Genomic DNA, 13,751 nt, shown 5'->3' on the forward strand with positions numbered 1-13,751 from the left:
AGAGAAGGTGCATAGGTTTGCAGCCTGTTCCACTCAGCGGGTGGTCTCTCTGCACAGTGGTCTTTGCCTCGTGTGCGAGGAGGCAGACATGGTGATGGGCACTGACCCAGAATCGGGTGTCCCAGTGGTGGGGAGTGCTGGGAAAGCCCCTCAGCAGAGTAAGGAGGCTTCTCTCAGGGGAAATTGCACTCCCGGTGCGTGGCGCTCCCGACGCCGTTTTGGCAGGAATGTCTGCCATTTTGAGTGTGAATGCTGTGGGGCTGGACTCAGGAGAGGGACAGCCACTTCTTACCAGGCATGATGCCTCTGCGGCCCCCTCTCATTTTACCCCCAAATTTGTTCTATTACTTCATCAGGCTTATAGCCTGAAGAAGGGGCTCCTTGTGGAGGCTGTAGGAGATCTCCCAGCGACCAGGGCCCAAGAAGAGTCACTTGGGGTGCCTGAGGGTGCCCTTGGGGTCAAGACGGCCCACATTGCAGCTGTGGAGGACCTGGAGGAGGTGCTTTCCATCAGGTCAGAACTCCCACTGTCTGAGGATGAGTCTGCCTAGGTGCCTATGGGGGAGGATCCCTCAGTTCGGATTTTTAGGCGACAGGAGTTGCCAACTTTGTTGGCGGAGGTCCTTCTGGCTCTCAAATTGTCAGAAGACCCTCCTCAGGTGCCTCGGAAGGGCGACCCGCTGTTAAAGAGGGTGTGCCGGCTGCCCCAGACCTTTCCGTATCATGAGGATTTGCAGGAATTGGTGGAGGGTGAATGGCAGACGCTGGATTCACCCTTGCAGATTGGTTGGGTGACGGCTCGACTTTATCAGCTCCCTATGTTGGACCTGGAGTCTTTCCAGGCCCATAAGGTGGTGCTCTGGTGACAGCGGTCACCAAGAAGACAGCTGTTCCTGTAGGGGGTGGGGCAGCCCTTAAGGACCCTCAGGATCGTCGAATGGAGGCTCTTCTGAAGCTGAGGTTTTCAGCCTTGGTGTTACAGGCTGCCATTTGTTGGGGTTACGTGGCACGGGCCTGCTTTCGGTGAGCTGAGCACCTCCTGGACGCACTGTCAGCATCCTCCTTGCAGGTGTCTTTGGATGTCATTAACTTGGAGTTGAGCATGGCCTTCTCTCGGATGCTCTCAATGACTTGGTCTCTTCGTCTGTGAAGAACCTGGCTCTGGTGGTTGCGGAAAGCCGGTTTCCGTGGCTCCAGAATTGGTCGGCAGATGTGGCCTCCAAGGTTCATTTGAGTCAGGTTCCATTCCAGGGCAAGTTGGTCTTTGGGGATGAGCTGGAGAAAGCTGGTGAAGAGCTTGGGAGAATCCAAAGTTCCTTGGCTCCTAGAGGAGTGGTTCCGCTCAGCTCCCAGTTTGGCAGGTCAGGGACACCTTAGGGAGCTGTGAAGGTATCAACCAGGTCGAGGGGCCAGTTCCAAGTGTAGTCGTTACTGGAGTAGAGGTCAGCCTTTTCAGTCCTTTTCAGTCCTTTTCTTCCTTACAGGGCAACAGACAGGGAGGTCATGATGGGGCCTCCGGAAATGCTGAGCTGAGCTTTTGCTGAGCTGGCGCTATAAGAAACACAGGGGGAATGTCCTTGAGACAGCCCAGTTTGGGCGAAACGTGCATGTCGGGCAGATGATCCCCTGGGTCCGACAAATGTAATAAATTGAAAAGATAAGTAACGCTAAAATATATTTAGAAAGTTAAGAGGAGAATGCATTAAAAAGAAAAAAAGAACCGGTGAAGATTTTGATGTTGCTGAAATCGCTGTATTTTAAAGTGATAGCAATTAACATCACTGAGGTTCTTAGATGAATAGATGAATAGACTTTGAATTACCTGTGATATAACTATGGCAGAGAATGTGTTATGAGCTGTGTATTTTGGAAAAAGACTCTATTATACTAAAGATCTGAAGGAGACTAAATCTGGATTGTATGGGTAGAAGTATCTCTTTAATGCAGCCAAAAGTACATATTTTGTGAGCCTTATCCCCCAAATTCGATAAATGGTGTTAAAAATTGTGCGTGCAAATGTGGGTATGTGCCCAATTTGTGTACATGAGCCAATTAGTGCTGATAATTGGGCCCTGACAATCAATTATTGATGCTAATTGGCATTAATTAAAATTTATGCACAGATCCAAAAAAAAGGGCATAGCCATGGGAGGGTCTTAGGGAGATCAGGGGCATTCCTAGAATCTATGCACACTGTTATAGAATAAAAGGGATCTGTGCATAATTTAGGTGTGGGGATTTACCCTAGGGTTTCGTTGGTGTAAATGGTGGTGCATAAAAGTAGTTGAAGTTCCTGGTGCTAAGTGCTATTCTATAAATGGCTCCTAACTTTGAGTCACTCTATATTTAATCAGGGAATTCCAAACAAAATCAAAGTAAATTCTAAATCTCCTAACTTTGAGTGCCATTTATAGAATAGCACTTAGTGCAGCTTTTTATGATGCTGATTTTTTAGGTGATATTTATTGAATTTGTTCTATACTTTCAGCCACTCTAAGAAGGGCTAATTTCAGGCAGGCCTATTTCCTTTCAGGATTGCAGCAATAAATAAATTTGCATACATTAGGTATTCAAAGTATGCAATTCTATGTCTTGAAAGTTTGTTATAGATATTTTGAACTGCAAACTATCCTGATGTACCTCTAGGACAGGGAAGGGTTAGGAAAAACTGCTCTGTTCTTGTCATGTGCTTTCTTGAGTTCTGTTATTGATGATTTACTCTACCACTTCCACTGGGAAGAGCATTCCTTGTATCTAGTACCCTTACGGTAAGGAAACATGTCTTTATGTTCTTCTAGTGCCTTTAAGTCAACATAGTGTTTCTCTCCCTTAAGTGGGCCCTGTGCTAACAAGTTGTCTTTTATAAAGGCCTGTCTGAGTCGTGCTGTCTATTATGGTTCAAAAGGAAGATACATTAAGGCAATTCTGAGCTGTAATGAAGCAATCAAAATCCAGCCTGATTGCGTGAGAGCATATATATATCGGGGAGCATTGAAATATTACATTAAGGTAGGCTGATTATTTAGGTACTATTTTAATATATTAGCATTTTAATTTTATTTATTTATTGATTATTGATTTTACATATTGCCAAACATGCCTTGGTAATTAACACAACATTGCTAACCCTAAAAATATAGGGACCCATTTACTAGGGATGGGTACCTAGATAATTTTTGTGCCATTTTGTTTTGAATTTTTTTTTGTTTCCAATGAATGTTGTTAATAGTTTGCCTCCTTCTTAAAGATTGCATGTTATGAGGGAAATTCTATATATGGTGCTGAACGTTAAGCACTACGTCAGTGCGGAAAACCATACTAATGGATGCAAGATGCTAAATGGAGCCAAAACGGCAGATTCGCACAAAAGCACATTTAGGTACCCATTTATAAAATAACGCCTAAGTGTTTCCATATGGATCTGCAAAAGGGGCATGGCCATGGGAGAGGCATGGGTGGGTCAAGGGCGTTCTCTTAAAATGTGCACAGTGTTATAGCATTCGGTGGATCTGCACCTGGTTTCATTTAGTGTAACTCCTGCCCAAAGTTGAGCGCGGATCCCAGTGCTACATGCTATTTTTTAAAGGCACTGATCCCAAAATACCCATTATAGACTACCATTCAGTGCAAAATTTTTTAAGCGCCGAATTTTGAGTGCCATTTATAGAATTTTCCCCTATATTCACATGGTGCACCTTCTTGGCATATACCCGCAGATTCTTAACGAGCCATCAACTATCAATAATTGTGTACTAACAACCAATTATAGATGTTAATTAGCAACAATTAGGATTTGTGCGTGCATCTGTCTGCACACTAATCTATAATCTCGGTTCTTAAATCCAAAAGGAGGGCTTGGCATGGGCGTTCCAGAAAGTTGTGTGCAATGTTATAGAATATTGGGTTTCTGTGCCCAATTTGGGTGCTGGGATTTATACCAGATTTCAGCATAAGTCTGGCATCCAGAGTTAGGCATAGAACAGTGCTTAGCGCCCATTTTTTAGCATGATTTATAGAATATTCCTCATATTGTGCACTCTTTCCCAATAGTATGTCACGTCCAATAGTTTACACATGCACCCAAGGAGGAAAAGAATGTGCACTATATCCTTTTAGTGTGCAGACTTTAAGAAGAAGAGGCACTGTTACTGACGGATGACATTAATTTCAAACAGCCCATCCCTACAGTTTATTGTTGCACTGTTTTGCACCTAATGGACGTTAATAGCCAAAGTTAAGGTGAGTTAAATGTAGATCTTTTGTAGTAGCTGGTGGAGGAATTCCCTACATTCTGCGGAAGGCAGTCATGCAGTTACTGTGGAGTAATGATTGCTACCTTTAACAGCACAGCTGATAATTTTCCTTAAGTTATCATTTAAGGAAATGATCACAGAAAGATGTAGCTCATCATTACAGTACAGCCTGTTACTTATCCATGTACTAGATACAGCAAAAAACACCAAGAGCCTTCAGAAACGGGACACAGTTCCTTTAATTATAAAAATCGATTTTCTAATATGGACCGATCCGGGCCGTGTTTCGGCGCACAGCCCTGCGTCAAGAGTCAAATATGATCTAATATGAAATGAAAACTGTGTGCAGCAACCAAACTTCTACCTTTTGAAATAAAAAGTAATTCTCCTTTTCTGTGCATCCGCAGTCCTGACGTCTCTGTGTTGTATTTTTCCGTATACTCCCTCATCCTCTTATGTATGTAAGACCATCTGCATCATCCTCTTATGTATGTAAGACCATCTTTACACCAAGCTTTAAGATACTTATTGAATTCCTCTGTTTTACGTAGTCTTTCCTCTCCTGCATATGAGAAGGGAGAGGAAAGACTATGTAAAACAGAGGAATTCAATAAGTGGCTTGAAGCTTGGTGTAAAGAAGGTGGTTTAGATACTGTGGAGGATGGGGGCAGTACGTGGAAAAATAACAGGCTGTACTGTAATGATGTGCTACATCTTTCTGTGACAGGATATGCGCCCAGTTTAGGCGCGTACATTTGCATCACGTTTCAGTTGGTGCAAATGGGTGCGCGTAAAGTTAGGTGTGAGTCCTGGGCATAAGCACTATTCTATAAACTGCATCTAACTTTAAGTGTGGCTTACAGAATAGCACTTTTTTGGCGCCATATATAGAATTCACCCCTATATGTATGACTTCTGATTTTAAGTTTTTGTAGTTTAGCATTTTAAGGGTTTATTATTGAGGCAATTAGATGCTTTCCCATGGTTTATTGGTATATTCATGTCTCAAAAAAAGTTTTTAGTAGTGTTTTTGGTGAATTCCAGGTTGATTCCATTCATTGATCCAAAGCACAATTTTTGTAGATCTAGCTCTCCTTGTCCAGACCTTCAACAACAGCCCCCCTCACATCAGCAACAACCTCCCACTCCCAAATCCACGAATCAGCAACAGCCAAATCCCTCTCCCCAATATTAAAGTGAGGATGATAAAATAAGGGTTCTGAACAAGTGAATAAGGGTTAGGAGTTAAGAGCAGCATCAAAAAGGTGGGCTTTTAGCTTAGATTTGAAGACAGCCAGAGATGGAGCTTGACGTACCGACTCGGGAAGTCTATTCCAGGCATATGGTGCAGCAAGATAAAAGGAACGGAGTCTGGAGTTAGCAGTGGAAGAGAAGGGTACAGATAAGAGAGATTTACCCAATGAATGGAGTGTAAGGAGAGGTAAGAGTGGAGAGGTACTGAGGAGATGCAGAGTGAATGCACTTGTATGTCAATAAGAGGGGTTTGATCTGTATGTGGAAATGGATAGGGAGCCAATGAAGCGACTTGAGGAGAGGGCTAATATAAGCATAGCAACATTGGTGGAATATAAATCGTTTCAGAATTTTGAATAGATTGAAGGGGAGAGAGATGGCTTAGTGAGAGACCTGTGAGAAGCAAGTTGCAATAGTCTAAGCGAGAGGTGATAAGAGTGTGGATAAGGGTTTTGGTAGTGTGCTCAGAAAGGAAAGGACGAATTTTGGTGATATAGAGAAAGAAACGACAGGTTTTAGCAGTTTGTTAAGAGCGAGGAGTCAAAGATGACCCCCAAGGTTACAAGCTGATGATACGGGGAGGATGAGAGTGTATTACACAGAAATAGAGAATGGGGGAAGAGGAGAGGTTGGTTTAGGGGGAAAGATAAGAAGCTCAGTCTTGGTCATGTTTAGTTTCAGATGGCGGTGAGACATCCAGGCAGCAATGTCAGGCAGGCAGGCTGATACTTGGGCCTGGATTCCTGCTGAAATTTCTGGTGTGAAGAGGTTGATCTGGGAGTTATCAGCTTGAAGGTGATACTGAAAACCATGGGATGAAATCAGAGCACCAAGGGAAGAAGTATAGATGGAGAAAAGAAGAGGTCCCAAGACAGAGCCCTGAGGTACACCAACTGATAGTGGGATAGAAGTGGAGGAGGATCCACCAGAGCATACTCTAAAAGTGCGATGGGAGAAAGAAGAAGAAAACCAGGAAAGAACAGAGCCCTGAAATCCAAGTGAGGACAGCGTATCAAGGAGCAGGCGGTGATCAACAGTGTCACAAGCAGCAGATAGATCGAGAAGGATGAGAATAGAATAGTGACTTTTAGATCTGGCCAGGAATAGGTCATTGGAGACTTTAACAAGCACTGCTTCAGTTGAGTGAAGAGGGCGAAAGCCAGACTTAAGTGGATCAAGAATAACTTGAGATGACAGAAAGTGAAGACAATGGCGGTGAACAGCACGTTCAAGTATCTTGGATAGGAAAGGGAATAGGGAGGTGAGGTGATAGTTGGAAGGACAGGTAGGGTCCAATGAAGGTTTTTTGAGGGGTGGTGCAGCTGTGGAATCTGTTGCTGGACCCTGTGGTCAAGGCTACCAACTTAACAGGGTTGAAAATTTCCTGGAGGAAAGGTCCATAAAAATTTTCTGGTAGTCTTGCAAAATGCATTGCTTATCCCTGGAAATGTGCTTTAAAAAATTCAGTCTATTTTATGGGATCTTCTAGGTACTTCCAGGGCCGTGCCAACACGGTAAGCGAGGTAAGCACCGCAGGGGGGCGCTTGCCTTCAAGGGCGCCGCTGCGGTGCTGCCCCGCCTTACTGCTTCCGCTGCTCCGCCTCCCACCTACCTTTAAAAAAAAATTTGTGAAGCCGAGTTGCAGGCTGCGCCTCGCGTCTGCCCGGCTGCTTGTAAAACAAGTAAAATCAAATCTCTTCTCCTCGTCATCGTCGGCCCTCACTGTGTCCCGGCTTCCTCTGAGGTAACTTCCTATTTCTGCGAGGGCGGGACACAGTGAGGCCCGACGATGCGTTGCCTAAACTTCAGTTCTCTGGCATCCTCCTGCAGTAGCCTCTGCCCCTGGCCAAGTTTTCTCATTCAAGGTCAGGAAGCGTTTCTGAAAGAGAGAGGGCAATAAAAAAACAAAGGCTCAGGGAAAAGCTGCAGCTCCTGCTCTCCACAGGCAGGCAGGCAGGCAGGGAGAGAGAGAGTTTCAATGATCTGTCAGGCAGGGGGAGGGAAGACTCTGGCTGCCACAGCATGGGGCGACAGCTCTGCCTCCCTCCCCTCTCTTCTGCTTCTCACACGTGTCACTTTCCGGAATCCCCAGAGTTTAAGGTGCTGTTGTTTCTACTGCAGGATTTGTTTTCTATCTCTCCCAGGTCTCCCAAAGATTGAAATGACTTCTAGGCTTACTAACAAATGTACTCGTTTTACCTGAAGGCTGCAGGGGATTTCGATGGAACTTGCAGCCTCCATAGGACACAGTGTGTGCCCTTGCTAATGCTTGCCAATGCCAGAGAGTCTCGGGACGGGAGGGGAGAGAAGTACAACCATTTCAAACCTGGGGTGGGGGTGGTAAGTATCCCCCCTCCCAGTATATCCCGTGAATAAGGCAGATTGAAGGGTTGAAAGGTGAGGACATTAGACTAGGATTCACCAATTTTCTCTGACCTGTTGTCTTTCTGTGATTTCACAAATTTAAGCAGCTGTGTGTGTGTTTTTTTAAACAGTTCTCTGCTCACGTTGATCTATAAAAAGTGTCACTTATTAATATAAACAGCTGTACCTCCGTTTATAACACATCTTAGCAGTCCGCTTTGAAATTCAAAATACTTATGCCTCCCTCCTCCATCCACCCACCCACCCACCCACAGGCACAACACTACAATGTGCCTGGGGGGGGGGGGGGGGAATCCCCTTTCTGCTGAGCAAGGCAAGGAAGGACAGTGACAATCTGGGTGTCTTAGGGGTTTGTTTGTTTTTTGAGAGAGAGAGAGAGAGAGAGAGAGACTGTTGTTAACTTTTTACCAGCACACCACTGGAGAGGGGTGTTGTGGGGGTTCTCAGATGGGGAGGGGAAGGAGTTCTCAGATGGGAGAAGGGGTGGGGGTTCTCAGATGGGAGAAGGGGGATGGGGAGGGGGCTCTCAAATGGGAGAAGGGGGCTGGAACTGGGGTCTAAGAAGGGGTCATGAGGGAAAATGGGGCATGCCTGGGTCAGGTGGGAGAATGAGTTGGGCTGAAAAGGGGGGCCCTAATGCAAGGCATGTGGATGAAGGGGGCTGAAACTGGGGGCTGAAAAGGAGGGTAGGTGGGATAAGGGGGCTAGTACTGGGACTGGGGGCTGAAAGGGGCAGGGGGAAGTGGCTGGAGGCTGAAGCTCGGGACTGGTGGGAGAAAAGGGCTGGAGCTGAAACTGGGGACTGGTGGGATAGTGGGGCTGAAAAAGGGGGCAGATCCTGGATGGATGGGAGAGGGAGGGTAAATGGTGGATTGAAGGGGCAGAGAGAAAGGGCAGACAGTGAATGGAAGGGGGAGAGAGAGAGGGCAGACAGGGGCAGATGGTGGATGGAAGGGGCAGAGATAGAGGGCAGACATTGGATGGAGGGGACAGCAGAGAGGGCAGACACTGGATGGCAGAGAGAGAACAAAGAGATGCTGGATGGAAGGAAGACAGTGAAAAGAAGATGAGGAAAGCAGAAACCAGAGACAACAAATTGTAAATAAAATATATATTTTATTTTTTGCTTTAGGATAAAGTATTATTGTAGCTGTGTTAATAAATGTTTATAATAGAACATGTAAACAAGGTAATATTTTTATTGGACTAATTTTAATACATTTTGGTTAACTTTTGGAGAACAAAACCCCCTTCCTCAGGTCAGGATAGGATACTGTAACAGCACTGTACTGTATTGATCTGAGGAAGGATGCTTTGGCCTCTGAAAGCTAAATGTATTAGTCCAATAAAATGGTATTATTTTATTTTCTATATTTGTTTTATTTCTATTTGTTAATTTGTAAAGTGGTGATTGGTACTTGTTAGTTTTTTCAAATTTACATCTGCTGTCTTCATATTTTGCACAATACTAGGGGACAGTTTCTGTTTCTGTGGTGTTGCATTGTATGCAGAGTCTGGCATCTTGGGGGTTCAGTTTAATTTTTGTCTAAATAGAAAGTTTATTATTACCTATTCTATAATGGATTAGGGTGTATCTGTGTTTGTGAAAAAGACATGGCTTTCAGTTGGCATTGACTGTGCAGGATTGACGATCTGTATTATTCTGCCTGGTTTCATTTTACAGTAGGTGAATTGATGCTCTAGTGCTCACTGTAGTGTTTAAGATGCTTTCCTTTTCCTTGTGTGACTCATAGAAATTACTGCTTATGGTATGGTAGAATTGCTCTATAGGTCCAGAGTGTTTTGTATTCTCGGCATGCCTAGTACTAGATTTTGGAGGGGGGGGGGTGTTAAAAAACCTGCACATGAATGGAGAAAATAGGCAGAAGCTGGATCCACTGGACAGTCAAGTCTGCAGAGGACCCAGCTTTTACTTACAGATGTAAGACAAGAAATGAAGAAGAAAGGAGGAAAGTAAAGAAATAAATGGAAAGGAAGACCTGGAAATTGAGTTAAGAGGACAGATAGCAGCAGAATCAGGTACTGGGCCAGCATGATCAGAAAAACAAAGTCACCAGACAACAACGGTAGAAAAAATAATTTTATTTTCATTATAGTGTTTGGAATATGTCCACTTTGATAATCAGGTGCTCCACGTTAAAAGTTTATATTTACTTATTTATGGTATTTTATGCTAGACGGGGGGGGGGGGGGGGGGGGGGCGCCAACTGATAGTCTGCAGGGGGGCACCAGAGACCCTAGGCACGGCCCTGGGTACTTCTGATCTGTTTCGATGACTGTTGGCAACAGGATGCTGACCTGAGTGGTCCTTAATCTGACTTAATCTTTTTTTTTTTAAATCTTGTTTATGTTTACTACAGATGTCGATGACACATTAATACATCTTTGTGCTTTGTAAATGAAATGAAATAATTTTAAAAATTCTACATTTTGTGATATAACACACAGCAATACTTCCTTTTTTCATTGCAGGCATATTGCAGGGCAATTGATGACTTAACTAAAGCAATTGAAATGGATAAAACCTGCTCTTTAGCATATTTCAACCGTGCAGTCTGTTACCACCAAATGAAAATTTATGATAAGGTATGAAATACGTTTTTTCCTTAGCATCAGCAGCAGATGAATCCAGGGTCACATATGCAAATGAAATTTCACTACACTAGATGATCATGTATTTATTTCTGTCCAACCATGGTTTTTTTTTATTTTTTAACTTGTGTGTGTATGATATTTGGAATTTAAAGACAGTATTTCCCCACCCTCTCAATTTTTTTCAGGCTTTGAAAGACTATGGGATTGGTCTTCTTCTTGATGTAAGGAAAGACATTGAATTTAAAATATTAATTAACCGAGGTCTGCTCTATCAAGAACTGCATGAATATGACAGTGCATTACAGGTGTATAATTCTTATCATATATGATGTTGTTAAAGAACTTGGCTGTGTAACAGATATTGTGAGTCCCTTATAAAAAGTTAGAAATATACTTGCAAAAGTACTGCTACTCTTTATTATTGCAATAGCTTTACTCGAGCAAGTATTATTTAATAAGAAGAGGGTTATGTGAGTGTAGTGACACTAACAAAAATGAGTCATGCAGTTGAATTTTGAAAATTATGACCTGGAAAGAGTTTGTTCAGTAGGAGACCTGTGAGGAGCAGGTTCCAGTAGTCTAATGCAAAGTGATGAGAGTAGGGTTTGTGTAGAATATAAGAACACTAGTAAAATGGCAATTATGTTTTTAAGGGAACTGTTAGGAGAGAGTATGTGTGAGAGAGAGGTATGTGTGAGAGAGTTAATGAGTATGTGTGTGAGAGAAAGAGTGTATGTCAGAGAGAGAGACAGAGAGAGTGTGTGATTGAGAGAGAGACAGAATGTGTGTGTCTGTCTGTCTGTATGAGTGAGAGAGTGTAGTGTGTGTCCTGTGTGCATCAATTATGCTCTCTCCCCTGCATTCATCCATATGCAGCAAATGTCCTCTGTGCCCTGCCCCCTCCATCCATCCATGTGCAGCATCTCTCCCCTGCCCCCTCCATCCATCGTGGTGCAGCAATTCTCCTCTGTCCCTTGCCCTCCCCACTACATTTGCATCACACCTCCCCCATCCATCTCCCTCCGAGTTCCAGGCCCCCCTCCCTCCCTCCCTCCCTCCCCTCTCTCCCAACCTCCCCTCTCTCTCTCCCTTCCTCCCCTCTCTTTCTCCCTCCCTCCCATAGGCGTAGACTGGGGGGGGCGAGGGGGGGCAATGCCCCCCCAAATGACGCGAGGCGCCGCCGCGCCATTAGTTAAAGAAAAACAAAAAACCACATGCAAGCACGCGCTCCTCTCCATCCGCTTGGCTTCCCTGCCCTCTCTATCTGCGTCCCGCCTTCCTCTGACGTCATTTCCTTTCGGGCGGGACGCAGACAGAGAGGGCAGGGAAGCCAAGCGGATGGAGAGGAGCGTGTACGTCTACCCCTCTCCATAGGCGCCCGGTATAAGAGGCTTGGGGAGGCTAAGCCTCCCCAGCCAGAAGTGCAGCAAGGGCAGGGCAGACTGGACCACCCCGGGTGCAGCTCCCGCTGCCTTGAACATCTCCCTCCCTCCCGTGGACCCGCGCGATCATTACCGCCACCCCCCCCCCCCCCCCGACTACTGCAGTATCGCTCTCCCCCTCCGCTCCTGTCCTGTCACGTCGTCTTTGAATGTCAAGGATTCCTTCCGGTAGCATCAAAATTGGCAATGATGTAAGCGCTGCTTTCAGCCTGCCCCGGAAGCACTCTCTGTACAGTTTCCCGCGTAGGAAGGACGCTGTCCAGAGAAGGCTTCTGGGGCAGGCTGAAAGCAGCGCTTACATCATTGCCAATTCTGCTGCTACCGGAAGGAATCCTCGACGTTCAAAGACATGACAGGAGCGGAGGGGGAAAGCGATACCGAACTAGTCCGGGGGGGGGGGGGGGTGAGCGATGCATCATGCCAGCCAGCTGCTAGACCAAAGGGAAAGGGGTGGAGAGAGGAGGATGTGAGGTGCCACATCTAAGGGGAAGAGGGAGGAAGGAAAGCAATGGCAGGGAATAGGAAAAGGGGGGTGGAGAAAGGAGTGAGAGTGATGGGAGCAAGAAGGGGAGGGAAGAGAAAGGTGGGATGCATGAGGACGCTGGAGGAGAGAGAGAGAAAGTGGAAAAGTGCAGGGGAGAGCCAGGGACATGCAAAAGAGCAGGGGAGAGTCAGAGAGAGATGGGGAGAGAAAGAGGGGACATGGAAGAGAGCAGGGGAGAGCCAGAGAGAGATGGGGAGAGAAAGAGGGGACATGGAAGAGAGCAGGGGAGAGCCAGAGAGAGATGAGGAGAGAAAGAGGGGACATGGAAGAGAGCAGGGGAGAGCCAGAGAGAGATGGGGAGAGAAAGAGGGGACATGGAAGAGAGAAGGGGACAGCCAGAGAGAGATGGGGAGAGAAAGAGGGGACATGGAAGAGAGCAGGGGACAGCCAGAGAGACATGGGGCGCGAAAGAGGGGACATGGAAGAGAGCAGGGGAGAGCCAGAGAGAGATGGGGAGAGAAAGAGGGGACATGGAAGAGAGCAGGGGAGAGCCAGAGAGAGATGAGGAGAGAAAGAGGGGACATGGAAGAGAGCAGGGGAGAGCCAGAGAGAAGATGCTGGATGGAAGAGGAGAGAGAGAGAGATTAGTGGAAAGATGGGGAGAGAGAGAGAGAAGCTGCTGGGGAGAAACTGGGGCAGACCCTAGCTGTCAGACGGAGAAATGCTGAATGAAAGGAGGGAGAAAGAGGGAAAATGCTGGAAGGAGGGGGCAGAAAGAGGGAAGACAGTGGACGTAAGGGTAGGGAGGGAAAGAGGAAAGACACTGGAAGGATGGGGATAGAGAGGACATGCTGAATGGAAAAGGGTCGAGAGAGAGAACTGTTTAGAAGGAAGGGAGATAGAGGGAGACAATGGATGGAAGGAGAGGGAGACAATAGACGGAAGGATTGGGAGAGGGTAATGGGTAGAAGGATGGAGAGAGAAAGAGGGATGACACTGGATGGAAGGGTAGAAGAGAAAGACATGGATGGATGGAGGGGAGGGAAGAAGGAGATGCACACGGATGGAGTAGAAGGGAGAGAGGAGAAATGCCGGACATGGATGGAGGGGAGGAAAGACAGAGGAAGTTCATGCACATGGATGGAGGGGAGACATGCTGGATTTGGATGGAGGGGAAATTGCTGAATTTAAGGGCTGGATTGGAACACTTTGAGGGCAGATGCTGAAACTGGAGAAAGGATAAGGACAGGGCTACAGATGGTAGACAGGACGCATAAGGACACAGGAGGATGGTGGACATGTTGAGAGAAAAAATAT

The 13,751-nt window shown here is 45.9% G+C and overlaps 1 protein-coding gene across 1 annotated transcript in view; it reads left to right on the forward strand.

The window, feature by feature from the left end:
• The window catches only part of TTC6 (tetratricopeptide repeat domain 6), a 258,723-nt gene that overhangs the window by 211,047 nt on the left and 33,925 nt on the right, over nucleotides 1–13,751 (forward strand). The window contains exons 28-30 of the mRNA XM_030213691.1: nucleotides 2,869–3,009; nucleotides 10,386–10,499; nucleotides 10,694–10,729. Coding sequence (XP_030069551.1) covers nucleotides 2,869–3,009; nucleotides 10,386–10,499; nucleotides 10,694–10,729 — 291 coding nt within the window. The remainder of the gene's footprint in view (nucleotides 1–2,868; nucleotides 3,010–10,385; nucleotides 10,500–10,693; nucleotides 10,730–13,751) is intronic.

This window comes from Microcaecilia unicolor, chromosome 9, assembly GCF_901765095.1.
Source record: "Microcaecilia unicolor chromosome 9, aMicUni1.1, whole genome shotgun sequence".
Classification (NCBI taxonomy): domain Eukaryota; kingdom Metazoa; phylum Chordata; class Amphibia; order Gymnophiona; family Siphonopidae; genus Microcaecilia; species Microcaecilia unicolor.